This window comes from Elephantulus edwardii, unplaced genomic scaffold (genome assembly GCF_000299155.1).
Source record: "Elephantulus edwardii isolate Elephantulus edwardi_28Jun2011 unplaced genomic scaffold, EleEdw1.0 scaffold00005, whole genome shotgun sequence".
NCBI classification, from domain to species: domain Eukaryota; kingdom Metazoa; phylum Chordata; class Mammalia; order Macroscelidea; family Macroscelididae; genus Elephantulus; species Elephantulus edwardii.
In genome coordinates this window covers 38,039,931-38,059,343 of record NW_006399755.1, presented here as the reverse complement: position 1 = coordinate 38,059,343, position 19,413 = coordinate 38,039,931, and the positions used below count along the sequence as shown (strand labels likewise).

The 19,413-nt window shown below is 36.2% G+C and overlaps 1 protein-coding gene across 1 annotated transcript in view; it reads right to left on the bottom strand.

The window, feature by feature from the left end:
• Positions 1-19,413, bottom strand: part of LRRC7 (leucine rich repeat containing 7) — a 720,627-nt gene that overhangs the window by 484,253 nt on the left and 216,961 nt on the right. The window contains exon 3 of the mRNA XM_006879790.1: positions 1,250-1,367. Within this exon, the coding sequence (XP_006879852.1) occupies positions 1,250-1,367 (118 nt within the window). The remainder of the gene's footprint in view (positions 1-1,249; positions 1,368-19,413) is intronic.

Below are 19,413 nucleotides of genomic sequence, written 5' to 3'. Positions count from 1 at the left end.
GAGACAGTTTTTGCTCATGATTTGTCTTGTCTGAGCTTGATTATTACTTAGTGATAAAATATCACCTCAATTCAATTATGTTCTCCTTTTAGGCACATCCTTCAAATTCTTTGTGGCTTTACACACTTGCAATTGAATAATTCAGGATCACTTGTTTAATGTATAATATTCTCACTAAAACATATTGTTCATGTGTTTTCTTTAGACCCTAAGCATGTTTCCTAAATAACCAAAACATTGCAAGACAAACTTCCTCTCACCTGCCTCCTAAACATACTTTCCAAATATAGCTACTAATTTGATGGCAGAGGAATCATGGCTTCTATCTTCATTATGTGCAGATAAAATCCTTTATTGATCTTTCATTGTCGTATTCTTAGAAAACAGAGTACAGAGTACATTTTAAAGAAAATAGAGATTTAATGACTGTATACAGGATACTTTTAAAAATATTTTTTTTCACTTCTATAAACACTAAAGGGGAAAATTAAATATCAACATCCGTATCATCACTAACAAGAAACATAAAGACAGAGGTTAGCCAGGGATACAATTAAGACTACTTGTCACTTATGATTTAGCAGAGGTTAGCCAGGGATACAATTAAGACTACTTGTCACTTATGATTTAGCAAGTGTCACTTATGATTTAGCAAGGTGTTGTCAGAGGACAGTGAGTCAGAAGCGACTCACAGCTGACCCTACACTGGGTTTCCAGAGGGAATAAATTGTACAGGAAATTGTCCATCCTTGTTCCATTCTAAAGGTCTGGGATACATGAATGACCAAAACAGTGAAAAATACTTTGCTGTGAAATAACTAAGCTTATATATTTGTATGGGAAAAGATAAACATTAATTTTTGCAAATGAATAAAGTTCATAATATTGTAAATCTGGTCAATATGATAAGGAAAAGGAATGAGATAAGTAAAGAGAACTGCAAGTGCAGTTCCAAATAGGATGGACAGATGCCCCTTCTTGATAAGAAAGTCATTATTTTAAACATGCCACAGGGGAGGCAGGACTGTTAGTATGTATGCAAAGGAAAATAAGTATGTCTAATACATCAATAAGAGATCTAAACGTTCATTTGACTTACAATTTATAATTTAACTTTTAACAAAACTAATTTACAGATAGAACTATACCAAAGAAAGTAGCTGTTATACATAATTTACTAAGAAAATACTTTAAAATCAATTACCAGGGAAATAATTCTTGTTATTTGAGAAGAATATGAGTATCTTACCATTTTTACTGATGTCCAGTTCTTTAAGATTAACTAAACTAGCAATAGTGGTTGGCAGATTTGAAAGGTCATTGTCAGGAATACTTAGTTTTCGTAGAGCTTGACAGTTGAACAATTGCTGTAATAGAAAATAACTCTGATTAGATATTGAATTGGTTAAAACTCAAATATATATGAACTCAGTTACAAAATTCAACATCTTTGTGGTTTAAAGGGCAAATGACAAAACCTTCCTTTGGAAACACATCTTCCATTATTATCAGAAAGTTTTCATATTTCATTTCTATGTTAGTGACTCATTCTCTGTCATCCAGACTCAAAGAGCAAAGGGTAATACTCTACTTTTTCATCTTTCCCCTTCAGGTTACAGTTTACATTTTCTTAGCCACAGAATTCTAATAATTATTTCTTTGAAATAATTTCTGGAGTTGTTCCTTTATTTTGAATCTCATTTTAATTTTGATTACCTCAATTAGACTTTTTCTTTCCAAGCAGACTGCATTCCAACAATTATTCTTTTTACTTCACTGTTGTGTGTGTCATCGAGTCAGAACTGATCCACAGCTGACCTTCCACCAAGTTTTCAGAAGCAATTTTGCATCGTAGTTTATTTTCTATTCTTCTGCAGAACAGCTAGTGAATTAAAAGCAGTGCCTTTGGAATTGCAGTGCCCCTTCTTACCACGAAGCCATGAGAACAACAATTCACTTCGTTAGTGAACAGTTATTTACATGGCATGCAAAAAATTGCATGATCATAATTTTTTTTATGTACTCCCATACTATAAGAATTTTCTCAGAGGAAGATATTCGCATGACCAACAGATACATGAAGAAATGCTCTATGCCACTGACAATAAGAGAGATGCAAATCAAAACCATTGCACTCCAGTAGCAGTGGCAAATTTCAACAGGACAGCAAGAAATAAATGTTGGAGAGAATGTGACGAGATGGGAACTCATATACTGTTCTTGGGATTGTAAAATCTCGAAGTCAGTTTAGTGCTTCCTTAAAAAGTTGAACATAGAAATTCCCTATGATCCAGCTATTCCATTGCTTTGCATATACCCAAAGAAATTGAGAACTCAGGCTTTAATGGAGACTTGCACATCAGTGTTCATAGCAGTGTTATTTGCCATCGCAAGAACATGAAAACAGCCCAGATGTCCAACCACAAATGAATGGATTGAGAAGTTGTAGTACATTCATACAATGGAATACTATTCAACACTCAGGAGCACTGATATTGTAAATTACTACCCACCTTGGGAGGGACTAGAGAGCATTATGCTGAGTGAACTAACTCAGTCTCACAAGGACAAATGCTGTATAAAACCATTATTGTAGAATAACTGTGAGGATACAAGCGGGGGAAGGCAGGAAGCTGAGGTGAGAGGATGGCCAGATGGGGTGGGGTATTAACCACAGGGTTACACAATTCAATGACAGGAAGGTGAAGGAAATGGGTAAGATCTTGTGTGAAAAATAATGTACTCAAACTTTGTAAATAAATCAGTATAACATATAAGAAGGGAAAAATCTAATTAATGAAATATATAACTGCCTATATTTTATAGGAAAACAAACACTAGTGATTGTTCATTTCTCTTATCATTCTAAAGTTTTATGTGTGTTGCTGTTGTTGTTCTTATTGTTTACTGTCGTTTCGAACCCACCCAAAGCAGATCCTCCAGTGGATTTTTCAGAGGCAGTAAATTGTATGAGAAGAAACTGCCCATTTTTCAAAAAGAAATTTATTTATTGATTTATTGATTGATTGATTGATTGTGGAACAGCTGCTGTATTTGAACCATGTACCTTTGGATCAACAATGTAATTCCTTACCACTAAGCCCTTAGAGGTTCTTATGAAGTAGGTAAGAGTAAAAAATATAAAACCTCTTAATTTTCATCTCCAATGATGTAATCACTGAAGGCTTAAGGTGATTGCTTAAAATGTGAATTATTTGGATTAGCACCACAACTCCCTATGCACTAGACCACCCACAGCTTCCTAGCTCAAGAACTCCAGGTAACTAAAAGAGTCATACTATATTAAGAAGAATGTAGCACCAGGATTGGAGGAGCACTCATTAATAATCTGTAATATGTAGATGACACAACCATGCTTGCAGAAAGGGAAGAACAGTATTGGAAAATATTTACTGATGAAGCTGAAAGACTGTAGTCTTCTGGATGGATTAAACATCAACATAAAACAAAAATTATCACGATAGATTACATCACTATCAACTCGGAAAAGTTTTGAAGTTGTCAAGGCTTTAATTTTACTTGGGTCTATAATCAGCATCCATGGATGCACCAGTTAAGAAATCAATTAATGTATTGCATTGAACAAATCTGCTGCCAAGTATCTCTTCAAAGTTCTAAAATCCAAGAATGTCACTTTAGAACTAAGTTGCACCTGGTCCAATACTAGTATTTTTAATTGCCTAATGTATATGGGTATTGGACAATGAATAAGGAAGACCAAGGAATAATTAAATTTTAAATTCTGGTGTTGCTGAAGATTACTGAATATACCAAGGACAAGCCAAAAGGCAAGTCTTTTTTTAGAATAGTCAGAAAGTTGTTGTTGTTAGGTTCTACTTAGTGTACTAGGACTGACATTGATCATATATGAACAACTTACGACCTTGTCCTGTCCTGCGCCATCCTCAGTACCTACCACATGCTCATGCTCATTGTAGGAGTCACCATGTCAGTCTATGTAACTGAATTTTCCTTTCTTTCACTGGCCCTCTACTGTTCCTAACATGCCTTTTCCAAGGACTAGCTCTTCCTAACAACATATCCAAAACAACAAGGATGAATATTCATTATCTTTGTCTCAAAGGAGCACTCTTTTTTTGTATTTCCTTCAAGAGTTATTTATTCTTTTTACAGTTCATAGGATATTCAATACTCTTTGCCAATACCACAATTCAAAGGCATTAGTTCTTGTTCAAACTTCTTTATCCATTGTCCAACTTTCAGATGTATATGAAGCATTCAGAATATTCTTTAGAAATGAAAATGGTAAAACTTTATTTCATAGTCTTAGGCATGTTAATAGAAAGGGTCAATCTCTTCAGAAAGTTCTTAGTCTTATTAGTAGAGAGTCTAGAAAAAGGAGGAAGATTCATAATGAGATATATTGACACATTGGCTGCAACAAGGAACTTAATTTAAGCACAACAGAGAGTGTGAGAATGGTGCAAGATAAGAAACCATTTCATTCTATTTTAAATAGGTTCACTTGACTTCACCTGCTAATAACTAAGGAGCCATGGTTCCAATAATCTGTATTTTAATGAACATTCCAGTGAACTAGTTACTGTGATTTAGTTCCCATACTTGAGGGCAATGCTTCAGTTGTCATATCTGCTAGTCAAGAGTGCTCTGTTGTACATAGGGTTTCAAAGGCCTGCCATTTCGGAACTGGATGGCCAATTCTTCTTCCTGCTTTGTCTGTCTTAATTAGATTGCTCAGACTTAGAACATTATCTGACAAACATTTTACAGAGAAGAACAGATTAAAGATATTTCCTAGTAGCAGAAAAAACCAATAGATTCTGCGTTGTCCCGACCCTTGCCAGGTGTGTTTTGAGCATGTCTTTGCCATTACCTGCTATGCATCAGAGAGCTGGACAATGACTAGGGATGACAGAAGGAGAATGGATGCCTTGAGCTTTAGTGATGGAGAAGAGTACTGAATATACCATGGACTGCTAGGAGAACAAACAAGTTCATTACGGAGAGGGTGAAGCAAGCTGCTCCTTGCAGGCAAGGATTCTGAAGCTCTGGCTGACAGACTTTGGATATGTTGCAAAGTGGGATCAGTTCTTGGAGAGAGCTACATCATGCTTGGGAGGGTGGCGGGAAAGTGCAAGAGAGGAAGACCCTTAAGGAGGTGGACTGATTCCATCACTGGGGTAATGGGGATTGGTGTGTCAGAGGCCATAGTCTGGAAAAACTATTTCCTAATTGATTAGTTTTAAAAAATACCCCCAGAAGATTATACTGGTTGTTACCTAAGATGAAATATGCAGTTTCTTCCTTTTGATTAGTCATTTTTTTCCTCCTTACAAAGATTATTTTTGCCACTTCATGTAGCATAAGAATTAATTTTCAAAATGTCATACAAAATGTTGCTTTTTTGTTCTTATAACCCTCAAAAAGAGAACTCTGATGGCAACTTTTTTATATTAATTTTCCATTTAAAGGAATAGGAATATAGATGTCTATACTCAAGGTAAAAGCTAATTTGGACTTCTCTCCATTCTAGTATTATGTTAGTTCTTTAACATTTATAAGAAATGTGGTTTAAAATACATAAATTTTCAAATAATCAATTTTCTCTTGATTGATTTTATTAAACATTTCCAAGTGTTACTTAGCCTGGTAACTATACTCATTTTAAGCAGTAATCAGGTTAATTTTAAAAGAGTCATTTTTAAAAAGAAATTAATAAGTCATAGAGAGAGCTCTGTTGGCCTAGTGGATGAAAAGTGATGCTACCAAGCCAAAGGGAGTGATTTTATTCATTTGCCCTCAGGCCTGATTTTAATTGTTTTTGGTCAAACATCCTTCTAAGTGGTATAGCACTGGTCTGTCAATTTGCTGTACAGAGGAATGCGTGGTTGCTGTGATGCTAAACATTCTGACACTGGTATGTCAAATGCCATAATAGTTACCCATGGTGGACAATGTTTGGTTGGAGCTCCCCAATTAAAACAAACATGGAAGTAGAATTGGCATCCACTTCCCAAATAGCTTGCCTCCAGAAACTCAATTAGATCCTCAACTGTTCTGAAGAACAGAGGTTCTTGAATTCTTCAGTTTTCAATGAAATCACATAAGGAAGAGAATTTATAGAAATTCTTGAGCTTCCTATTACGTGGTAAATCTAAGGCCTTTCAAAATATAGGTCAGTAGCATGGAATTTGGAGTCAAATTGATCTGGGTTCATTCCTGCTCATCTATTTACTAACTATGAACTTGAGCAAGTTATCTAAAAATCTCTTGGCCCCATTTATTCCCTTGCCTCAAGATCAAGAAGAACATTAACTATCTTGAAAAGTTGTTTCAGAATTAAATTAATATGGTTCATCAATCCCAATGTTTTTTCCTATATTGTTATTACTGTCAGCTACCAGGATCTGGTTCCTAATCTCTGGTGACTCCATGCACATAGAATGAAGTGCTACCCTGCTCTGTGCCATCTGCATGATTAGTTGTAGACTGGATCATTGTGATATCACTGGAGTTTCATTATCGGATTTTGGGAAATAAGGACTTTGTTTCTAGTCCATTTTTGTTCGCAAAACACAAAAGCCTCACTGACAAATGGGTAGTGGTTATGCATGGGCAGCACTGTTTCAGAATGAAATCCAGGTCTCCTGCAAGGAAGGTAAGCATTCTAATATTGAAGCACATTGAACCTTGTTTTCACCTATTAACTTCTCTGATACTTAGGGTGCATCTTAGAACCAAAGTAATTAAAAATTTATATGTTAAAGTTATATATTTTATAATCCATTGCCTTGGATTTAAAAATTATAGTATAATGCAAAACTGAACTTGGTGCAAAGTTATAGCTTGACAACTACTGTTGTTGTCATTGATTGCCATAGAGTTGAGGTTGATTCAACTCTATGAACAAAAGACCTAATGCCTTTCCAGAGCTATCTTTGTTTCTCCAATTTCACAGAGTATCCAGAGGTATGTGGTTTTGGAAGTGGATGCCACTCCTGCTTCCCAACCTGTTTTACAACTGGAGGCTCCATCAAACACAGTCCATAATGGGCAACCATTCTATATTTGATACTCCCATGGCACAAGGTTCAGCATCATAGCAAACCCAGGTTACCTCATATAGTACCTTGATAAAGAGTGATGTGAAAAGAGGAAGAATGTTCCTCCAAGATATAACTAGTTATGTAGATGAAACCACCATTTAGATATAATATAGCTAGTTTCATTTATATGACTCAGTGTAAGCTTTGCATAAAAGACCTGAACTTTTTTCTATTATTAACATGTTTTTTGTTTATTTATAAGAGAGTTTGTAGAGTTTCCAGAGGCACCTAGTTTAAGAAGTGAATGTCACTTGGGCTTCTCAACATGAATCAATCTGGAAGCTCATTCAACAATTGTACATAATGCGTAACCATTATGGTATTTGATATGATTATGGAATAGTGTTCAGCATCACAGCAACTCCAAGTTGTTCAGTACAGCAAATAGATGAACGATTGGTGTGTCTTTTAAAGAATATTCTATTAAAATTAATAAATTTGGTCCGAGGGTCTTACAAGATTTTAAATCCATGCCCTAAAGCAGGGCTCAACCTTTACCCTTAGTCTAAGGTTCAAGGGCCATGCGCTTTTGGGGGGCGGACAAGGATCAGTAACACACAACAAAAAGGACCCCAGAAACTACTAGATAACATTAATGATTATATGTGCAGATACAGAGGAACAACTGCACAATAATCTGTCTGTCTTCTGAGCTGATAAAGTCTTTCAAGAAAAGAGCCACACCTGATTTATCTTGGTATCAACCTGATGAATTGTGTCAGATAAGATGAAAGTGTCAAGTTCCAGTGAAAATGATATTCACTGAGATGGAAGCTTCAGATAGAAAAAAATGCCTATGAGATTGAGATTACAGAAATACAGCACTGAATTTCTGAATATAAATAATAGTTTCCATAATTTGATAAAGAAATTTTAATGGTTCTTTAAAGATCTAAGCTTTAAATGAAAACAAAACATAGTTATAAAGTTGTCATAATTCTTCAACACAGTAAAAACAACTAATGCATTAATAGCTAATTAATTACAGTAAGGCTGAAAAGGGTATGGTTATCTAGTCTTTCATTGGCTAGTGATATTCACATCTAAAAAAATAAGAAAAATATTGATTCTTAAAATACTTGTATACTACTATGCTTTTCTTTGCTATCACTTGTTATGCATCAGAGAGTTGGACAATGACTAAGGAGGATAAAAGAAGAATGATGCCTTTGGGCTGTGGTGCTGGAGAAGAGTATTGAGGGTACCATGGACTGCTAGGAAAACAAACAGATTCATCCTGGAAAGAGTTAAACTGGGTGGCTCCTTGGAAGCAAGATTTCTGAGGCTCCCTCTAACATACTTTGGACATGTTGTACGGAGGGACCGGTCCTTGGAGAGGGACATCATGCTTGGTAGGGTGGAGGGACAGCACAGGAGAAGAAGACCCTCTATGAAATTGGTTGATTCAGTGACTGGGGTAATTGAAATGGGAGTGTCAGAGACAGTGTGATTGGCACAGGACAGAGCAGAGTTTAGGGCTGTTGTACATAGGGTTGTTATGAGTCGCAAGCAACTTGATGGTACATAACAACAACAACAACAACAACAATGCTTTTGGGGGGTTTAAAGGGAATAATTTAATTGTGACAAATACTGATTTGAGAACAGTATGTGTGGTGTTAGCCTAAAAGTTGGCTTTATTAGTCATTACAGTTAGCCCCCTCTGGTCTCCAGCTACATTAACTAAGACACATGGTCTTGCAAATCAGGATGGTCTTATAATTCACCAACAGCTGTGGGACTAGGATAAGAAAAAAAAGTCATTCCCAGATTGGGCAGCAAGACTTGAGGCAAGCAAGACTTGTGGTGGTAAGACTGGAGGGAGACTGCAGGAAGACCCTGGTGAGAATGAGACTCTGGTGGTAGACAGGCTGTGGCATCACTACGGAGAAACTCTGGCAACGTGTAAGCAGAGGAACCCTGAGATAAAGGCCACAGTTAAAGGTTTTTGCAATTCTTGCAGGTGCTTGAAGGAGAAGCTGATTTACAGTTATTCTTTGGTAAACCTTGTTAGATGATTTGAATTTGACTGCTGAACTAAAACGAGATCCTGGACTAATTGAAGAATTGTGCCTTGGAACTAGGGCTGAAACCTGAACTTATTTTGGGTGATGCTCTTTGCCTCCCTCCTCTCCAACTTACTTTCCTATTAAACCTCATTTTCAGTACCACAACTGTGAGTCTTTAGGTCAACAGTTGGTACATGAGCCTTTTGCTATACATGTGGCTCTAGGGGCAGCATGGGGCTGGGCTACAGGCCGACTTTCTGCTTTGGGGCAGTGAGGGGCTATGTTGGTCTTACTCTGTTGGCCCTGCCAGAGAGACGTTCTTGACCCTGTGCCCTCATGTACCATTTTCAGCTCTCTGGACAGCATATAATTTAAATTACTGACAAAAAAAACAAACAAATGAACAAAAACCCATTTAGAACTGAAACACAAATGATTAGGTATTTTCTTTGGGAGATGATACAAATTAGGTTGGGAAAAAATAACCACCACCATATTTGAGGCTAGCATATATTTTATGTCCAGTATTATTTAATTCATTCGTGGAAAACCATTTGTTGATATCTGATATAAACTGAATACTAAACAAACTAGACTGAACACAAAGTGAATAGGATAGAGTAACCAGCCTTAGGCTGCTTTCATGCTAATGTAGAGACAATGAATTTAAGTCTAGAGTGAAAAAAAAAACTTGCTGAGGTTCTAGCGAAAATGCACAGAGAAGTTATTAGTAAAGGATTTTGTTGGTGATGGCAGTTGGATTGATTCACTAAACTATTCTTGGCAAAAGTGCAAGTAGATGGAGGCTAAAGAGTGGAAAATACTGCTCCATTTTGTAACATATAACAGAATTCATAATTTGAAGAATAAAGTCAAACTAGTTGCAGAACTTTTCTTCTGAAAAGACTTGCATCTTGGACTGACTGTCCTAAGTTCATAACCTCACCATTCTTTTATACATGGGAGTGTGTATGTGTACATTTAAACACACACATTTGGCAAGGAGTTGAATTTCTAAGCTAAGGCAAATGGTTCAAATTCACCATTTGCTTTATGGAGAAATATGGGCAATCTCCAACCATGTTATTTACTGCCTCTGAAAAGTCACTGGAGGGTTGACTATGAGTTAGCTCATAGACCATCAAATAAGTTATTATACAACCACACATATGTATGTGTGTATATATTTGTTTTGTTATGTATGGCTTCACTGAAAAATCAAAACATTTTTTCTGTGTGTGTGAATTAAAAAACCACAAAACTTTTGGTATGGAAATATGCATTAGTAATGTCAGTACTGACTACTGATTTAGGCAAAAATTTTTAGCTATCTCCATTAGAAACGGAACCTCTGATGGCTAAGTAGCAAGAAGCTGCAAAGTTAACCTAAAGGCATATGGTTTGACTCCATCAGCTGCTCCAATAAAGAAAGATGAACAGTCTCCTTCTCTGCATTTTATCTTTGAAAACTCTCTGGGGGATCAGCTATGAGTCATTTCCAATTGGACAGTACATAACAACAACAAGGACATTCAGGGAACATGAGAAAAAAGAGAGCGATGGTCAGAACAGTGGTGACAGGTCTTTTCAGCTGAGCTCTTATGGTGGCCTTGTGGTGAAGAAGCCCAGCTTCAATACCACGGTACACAGTTCAAATCCACTAGCTACTCTGCAAGAGAAGAATGTGCAATCTCCTCCCATGCAATTTATTGGCTCTGAAAACCTGCTGCAGTTCCAACTTGACTGCACACATCAGCATCATGACACAAAACATATCTAAAGTGAATGAAACAAGGAGAAATACATGCATATTTTTAGTATTATGGAAAAATATAAGTATTAGTAGCTGAAAGGTGGAAATCTTTTTGAAGAAGGATAATGAGCTTTAAGTGAGAAGACAATTCATGTGATGATACCATCATAAAAATAAAGTTGTTTTTTAAATATAAGAAGAATTGAGCTAGGAGAGGAAAGGCCATATATTAATACTTTCATAGATACAAGCAAATTAATACTGCCTTTGAAAATTATTTATAAGTCACTCCAACAAAGTTGGTCTATGTTCAACAGTAGAGAGAAGTACAGGGGGGAAAAAAAATCCAAAAACCTTAACTAACATATTTTCAGCACTTTGGCGAGCTAAATCTTAAGAGAATAAAACCTCTTGGTGAAGCAATCCTTTACAGAAACATATTTTAATATATAACTAAACTCTTTCTGTAAAGTAAATGAACACCTCAAATTCCTGAATAACAAAAAAAATACTGATTTACAGGTTTAAAAAATGTACTGGAGTTAGCTTTTGTTCTGGTGGTACCTGATGGCTTAAATGTGTATTAATTAACATTGCAAATGAAAAGATAGGACATTACCTTGGGTCTGAACAGAATGAAAATTGATGTAGAAACCATTCTATAAAAAAGTTGTTGTTGTTAAGTGGCGCTGTGTCATAGTGACCCTACAAACGAAAGACCTGAACACTTATATAACTTTCATAGTTTTTCCAAGTCCATAGGGTTTCCGGAGGCAAGCTATTACCAAGATAGCTGTGGTAGCCTAGTGGTAAGAAGCTGTATTGTAACTCTAAATTATCACGGTTCAAATCTGTAGCTTTTCCACTGGAGAATAGACACTCTCCTCTCATGCTATTTACTGCTGGAGGGTCAGTCATGGATTGGTTCCAACCAAAAGAAAAAAAATCCATTTTTTAAGAAGTACCTTTAGAATACTCCTTAGAAACAAAGATGATGAGATGTGTTGACACCTAACAACTAAAAATTTTAAATTTCAATATTTTTCCTTCTGAGGATATTTATGTATACTTCTAGCAGGCATTTCACATCACTGAAGAATATAAACAAGTCCCCAGAAACTCAAATATGATCCTGAGTCTATCCTACCTGAATTTAAAAATCATCTTAAAAATAGTTTTGAAATGTTGAACACTAATGACTGAAGACCAAATGAGCTGTGGGATGACATCAAGGTTACCATCCATGAAGAGAGAAAAAGGTCATTACAAAGACAGAGGATAAAGAAAAAACAAAACCAGATGTCAGAAGAGACTCTGAAAATTGCATGAGAGTATAAAGAAGCCAAAGCAAAGGGAAAAGACGCTGAAGAAAAAGAGCTGAGAGAAAGAGGCCAGAAGGCAGGTCAAGAAGGCAAAGCATAATATTATATTGAAATGTACAGAGTACTGGAATTGGAGAATAAAATGAAAAGATCTCACTCGGCATTTCTCAAGCTGAAAGAACTGAAAACCAAACAAAAGCCTCGAGTTGCAATATTGAAGGATGCTATGGACAAAATCATGAATGATGCAAGAAACATCAAAAGAAGATGGAGGGAATATACACAACCACTGTACTAAAAAGAACTGGCTGAAAAGAAATATTTCAGGAAGGACCATATAATCAAAAGCCAATGGTAATGAAGAAGGGAGTTCAAACTGCACTGAAGGCACTGGCAAACAATAAGGCCCTAGGAATCTATGGTATAGCAACTGGCAGTTTAAGCCAGGAAATTTGGAGAACAGCTCCCTGACTGACTAATAGAGACTAATGAGATTCATATTTGTTCCTGTTTGCAAGAAAGGTACTCTGAAAGAATGTAGAAATTATCAAATAATATCATTAATATCACACACAAACAAGTAAAAAACAGCGTGAACCTCCAGAAACATCTTGAACAATACATAGAGGTATTCAAGAAGTTCAGATTTGATTTAGAAGAGGCTGTGGCATGATCGATATCAATGCTGATGTTAGATGGATCCTGCTTGAAAGGAAAGTATACTAGAAGAATATATATTTATGCTTTATTGACTGTGCAAAGGCATTTGACCGTGGGGATCATAACAAATTATGGCTAAAACGGAAAAAATGGGAATCCCAGGGCACTTAATTGTGTTCATGCAAAACCTATACCTAGACCAAGAAGCTGTTGTCCAAACAGAAAAAGGAAGCACACATAGTTTAAAATTAAGAAAGTGTGTGTCAGAATTGTATCCGTTCTCCATACCAATTCAATTTGTAAGCTAAGCAAATTATTCAGAAAGCTGGACTCTATGAAGAATGTGGCATCAGGATTGGAGGAAGACTTACCAATAGACTTATTTATGCAGACGACTTGCAATCTTATTCTTAATGTTTTCAAATTCAGATGGAATAGATTCAAGACCAAATTTTGGTTATCATAGACTTATTTTAGCTTTCTTGGTCTCAATTTGAACTTGCCCATTGAGTGTCCAATGATTATTCTTAAGATGACTTTGAAGTTACTGAAAAGCAATGATGTCAGTTTGAGTACTAAGATGTATTTCATTCAGGCCATAGTTTTTCTGTTCATTTGCTATGCACCTGAGAGCTGGTCAATCAAAAAGGATGACAGAATTGATGCCTTTGAGCTGTGGTGTTGGAGAAGAGTACTGAATACCCCACAGGCTTCCAAACACACACACAAAAATATGTCTTGGAGAAGGTTAAGCCAATGCGATTCTTGATGACAAGTTTAATAAAGCTTCGTCTCACATACTTTGGGAATGTTATCACAAGAGGCTATTCTCTGGAGGTGACACCATACATAGCAAGCTGTAGGGGCTGGCTAAAGAGAGGAAGACTCAACTAGACAGACTGACATACTAACTGCTGTAATGGGCTCAAATGTGTCAGAAATTGTGAGGTTGGCACAGGATACAAAAGGGTTCAGATTTCATAGGGATGATGGTTATTATTATTCATTTTAATGAAAATTTACAGAGATTTTGGATTTCCATTCATTCATTGTTGTACTTTCCCCCCGTCTACCCCTCTCCCCAAGTTTGCTCTTCTCTTTGAAAAGTAAAAGAAAATTTTTTTCATTGTTATACAATCCCTCCCCGCAAATCCACTCCACTATGAAACCTTCATTCTGGACCTTGTTATGACAATAATACCTAATCACATATCCCTTTTAAACTGTTCTTTCCATTATCTGTTTCAATGCAGTATACATAATTTATCTCATCATTCTCTCTCCTCCCAACCCCAAAGTCAGTTCAATTTTACAACAGAGGCACTATGCAGTATTTGTCCTTTTGTGACTGAGATATTTCACACAGCATAATGTCCTCCAGGGTCACCCATTTTGTATAATATTTCAAGAGTTCTTTGTTTTTCAATGCAGCATAGTATTCCATTGTGTGAACATACTACAGTTTCTCTAGACATTTGTTTGTTGATGGGGACTTAGGTTGTTTCCAGCTCTTTGCTATTGTGAACAAAGCCATGATAAACATAGATGTGCATATATCTGCTTAGGTGGTGGTTGTAATTTCTTTGGGGTATATTCCCAGTAGTGGAATTGCTGGGTCAAAAGGTATTTCTATTTGCAACTTTTTGAGAAAATGCCATACAGCCTTCCATAGTGGTTGCATCATTTTACACTCCCACCAGCAATGAGTAAGGGTTCCAGTTTCTCCACAACCTCACCAGCATTTGTTGGCTGTTCTGTTAAATTTTGCTATTCTTACTAGGATGAGATGATATCTCATAGTTGTTTTGATTGGTATCTCTCTTAGAGCTAGGGATTTTAAACATTTCTTAATGTGTTTGTTTGCCATCTGAATGTCTTCTTTGGTGAAGTGTCCGCTCATATCCTGTGCCCAATTTTTAATTGGGTTGTTTACCTTTATCTTGTGGTAGTGCTTGAGTATTTTGTAAATTCTAGTTATAGGTCCCTTATCTGACATGCCATTAGCAAATATTTTTACCCAGTCTGTCGCTTCCATTTTTATCCTTTTGGAGAAGTTTTTGGATGTTCATAGGGATTTGATTTTTAGAACATCCCATTCATCCATTTTATCTTCTCATGGTTGTAGATTTTTCAGGATGTTTGGAAGACTGTTTATGTTGTGAATCAGGGATTCTAGAGTTCTTCCAAGCTTTGCTTTAATGAAGTTTATAGTCCTTGGTTTTAGTCGTAGGTCCAAGATCCACCTAGAATTGGTTTTTGCGTATGGAGTGAGGTTTGGATTTTTCTTGAGTTTTCTGCAGATAATTTTCCAATTTTGACGACACAATTTATTAAAAAGGCTGTCATTTCCTGATTACATCTCCTTGTCAAAAATTAGTTGTCAATAGGCTTATGGGCTGATATCTGTAGTCTCAATTCTATTCCATTGATCTATGTGTCTGTCATTGTACCAGGTAAGATAAATTTCATAAGGTTGTTATGGATTGTATTCAATGGCACCTAACAACAACAACAATAGTATCTAACAGGTACTTGGTGGTAATACTAAGGAAGGACTCATTATTTTGGAATAAATCTTGGGAAGACTTATCCACACTGTAAACCTCTAACTCAAAGGAAGCTAGCCTTAATTGTGGTGGATAGTATAAATGAGACATTTCCCTTCTTTCCTTTTCTCATTTTTCTTCTTTCTTTGTTATAGAATTACCTTCTTCCTTCATCCATATTATCTTTTCTTCCTTTTGCCCTTTGCTTTCTTCCTCTGCTGTAGCTTTATTCCCTCTTAATTTCCCTCCCTTCTCTTCTCTTCACTCTTCACTCCATGTCTTTTTCTTCTTTCTTAAGTTAGAGTCAGAAGTGAAAAAGCACATGTATCTGTTACCTACATCTTTATTGGTACAACATTATTTTCAGATTCAGCCACTGAGGTTTTAAGCTTGTTGCTGAGTGCCATGGTGTCAACTCTATCTCCTAAAAGTCCGCACACAACAGAATAAAATTGTATGCCATCCTCACAATCTATCACATAATACTGATAATAAAAGTGGCTGTGGAAATTCATTTTCTTGAAAGCCTTCTTCCTTTTCATAAACATTTACTTTACCAACTATAATATCTTTCTATGACTACTTGCCCCTCCTCATAATATATACTAAGGTGAAGTATGCAAGAATCCTTGTCTCTATGGAGCACACTGGTTGCACTTCCTTCAAGAGAGATTTGTCCTTTTGCTAGTCTATACTCTTCACCAATATATCAATCCAAAGGCACTGATTTTTCTTCAGTTGATGCCATTTATTCCAAAAACTCTCTGTGTATGCACATATCACCTTATGAACATATTTTCAGGTAAAAAAAAACAATCAAACCATCAAGTCCTAGTGACATAGTCCAAGACATGTTACACTGCTAATCTAAAGGATGCAATTCTTCAACACTTTAAATACACCAGCAGCTTCATAAAAGAAAGAGGGGCAGGCTCCTCCCCCCCCCCCCTTTAACATTTACAGCCTTGGAAACTCTATGGAGTTGGAACTGATTGACCTGACAGCAGTGAGAATGAGGGTTATTACTTCAGAATAAAATTTCTCATTCTAAATTCCTGAATGTGACTTTCAGGGTCCATCATGCCACCAGCCTTCTTGTCTCTTACATTCCTCCTTTTTTTTCTCTCCCTTACCCGTACTTTGCCCTCTACCACTCTGGATTGCCAGCGCAACGCTAACTCTCATTAGCTGCCAGTTTCTGCAGCTGTGCTCTGAGCTCTTCTGTGTCTTTGCAAATACCAGGTTACTGGCAGAAGCTCATTTACTTCAAGCATATCCCACCTCTTTTCAGCAAGCTCACAGTTTCTTTTTTTTAACTCCAGTTTCAGCTTAAAGTCACTCTACATGCTCCACCTATGTCCTTGAATAACACTTTGTACTTATCCCTTTTGAAATGTAATGTTCCCATTTTATAATTACTAAACTTCAATCTTCTTGAGTTCTTACAACATCTACAGTATGTAACAAGGACAGTTTATATTCTCAATAAATAGTTGCTCTTTTATACTTATTTTTTAAAGGAGAATGACATAATATGGCAGCTGACATTTCTTGAGTGCCTATTATGCACAAGTCACAGAACAAGATTTTACAATAGTCCTTCTCCTCAGAAAAATCTTTCAAGGTAGGTATTATTATCCTATTTTACAGACAAGAACACTCAGGAGGTTAACTTTCACAAGGTCATAAAGCTGGGAGGTGACAGAACCAACATTCAAATTGAGTTCTGTCTGGGTACAAAACAATTTTCACAGGCTCTTATACACCATCAGATCTGTGCTTTAGAAAGATAACAGTGATCACTGACAATAGCATGGCAGCTACTGAGAATGTATGAAGTAGGGAACCTATCAGAAAAGTCTTAGAAAGAATAATAAAAGTTTTATATTCTGTGTACCTATTGATGGTGAGCACCTAACTGAGAGTAAATACCGGTATATACTATAGAATTAGGGTAATGAAAAGAGCTTAATTTGCAAATAAGTATAATTTTATATAGAGTTTTATTATCACCCTGGCTTTTCTAATTTAGAACACTAGAAAGAGCATGAATGTGAATGACTGGATCTCAATACACAGTCCATTAGAGGAAATAAGAAACTATTAATACTGTAACAAATTGCTTGCTAATGCAAAAACAAAACCGCCCTTCTTCAAAAATTTTATTAAAAAATAATAAATATTCAAGAATAAGGCTATTGGTGCCATATGTTGATACAAGTGGATTCCAGAAGGAAAATTGACTGATTGCTCTGAGCTGGCATCACTGAATGACTGGTTTCTTAGAATTTCTTCTTTATTCCCCTTTAATAGTATAGAGGCAATAGTTTTTCAGACTCATTTGAAAGCTGTTTCAAATATTATTTGCACATTAAAGGAAGTTATTCATGTATTAATTTAATAAAAGTATTATCTTTAGCCTGAAACAGCCAACTTGTAGAAATAATATAGTAAGAAAATAGTTTTATATGTGGACTTGAGAGAATGGAAAGTTCCTAAATTTGACTGGGTGCAGGACTGAATCTGTTTATTGAAATACTTAGTTGGTCTTCGATCAATTCCTGGGCTTTTTCTTTTTCCCCAGTGCTTTTAGTGTAGCCTGAGCTTCATTCGTTACCATTGGTTCTTGACAATATCTCACTTCCTTAAATCATTCATTGTCTACCAATTCCTTTTGGTACTGTGTATTTAATATTTATGCTGACAAATTAGATCCTTATGTGGAGCAAATAAGTTTAAAAGCTGTACTAAATGAAGAATGCGGCACCAGGATTGGGGCCAGACTCATCAGCAGCCTATTTAATGCAGATGACAGAACCCTGGTTGCAGAAACTGAAGAAGACATGAAGCTCTAACTGTTGAAGATCAAAGACTACAGTCTTTAGTATGAATTACATCTCAACATCAATAACACAAAAATTATCAGTATTGGACCAATGGGCTGCATCATGACAGAAAAAAGACTAAAGTTGTCAACGGTTTTCTTTGGATCTACAATTATTAATACAGTAGCAACAGTCAAGAAGTGAACAGATGTGTTACACTGAGAAGATACGCTGTCAATAATTTTTTTAAAGTGAAAAAGAACAAGGATGTCAAAATAGCAAGGAAGGACAACCAGGCTGCTCCTTAGAGAGATTGATGGTGGTATTTTGTTTCAAGTTCTTTCGAAATGTTGTCAGCAGGGGCCATTCCTTAGAAAAAGACATCATGCTGGAAAAGGTCAGAGAAAGAAAGAAAGACTCGCAATATGCTGGATTAACACAGTGACTTTAATAACGAGTTGGAGCTTTGCATAATCATGTGGATGATTGGGCAAGGTTTCAATATCTTGTTCATAGGGTACACAGTGGTCATAAATTAAACAAACAAAAGTACATAGTGGTCATGGTCTTCGCAATGACGTGCTATGCATCAGAAAGCTGGACAATGACTAGTGATGATAAAAAGAGAATTGATGCCTTTGAGCTGTGGTGTTGGAGACTCGTATTGAAAATACCATGGACTGCTAAGAGAACAAACAAGTTCTTTCTGGAGAAGGAAAACCAGGTTGTTCCTTGGAGGCAAAGATTCTGAAGCTATGTCTGACATACTTTGGGCATGTTGTAAGGAAGGACTAGTCCTTAGAGAGGGATATTATGTTTGGGAGGCTGAAGGGAAAGCAGAGGAGGGGAATACCCTTGATAAGATGGATTGACTCAATGACTGGAGAATATGTAAGAATCAATAAGGTTGGCTTAAGATAGAGCAGGGTTTAGAGTTTTCATACACAGGATCACTAAGAGTCTAAAGTGACTTGATGGCACATAACACAACCACCACCACCACCACAATGGTCATAATGAAATTAAAATTCAATGCATTGACTAATAAATTTTACGAGATAAAGAACCCTTTGCAATATATATATATATATATATATAGATAGATAGATAGATATAGATAGATATCTGTATATCTATCTATCTATCTATATATAATTTTCATACACAGGATCACTAAGAGTCTAAAGTG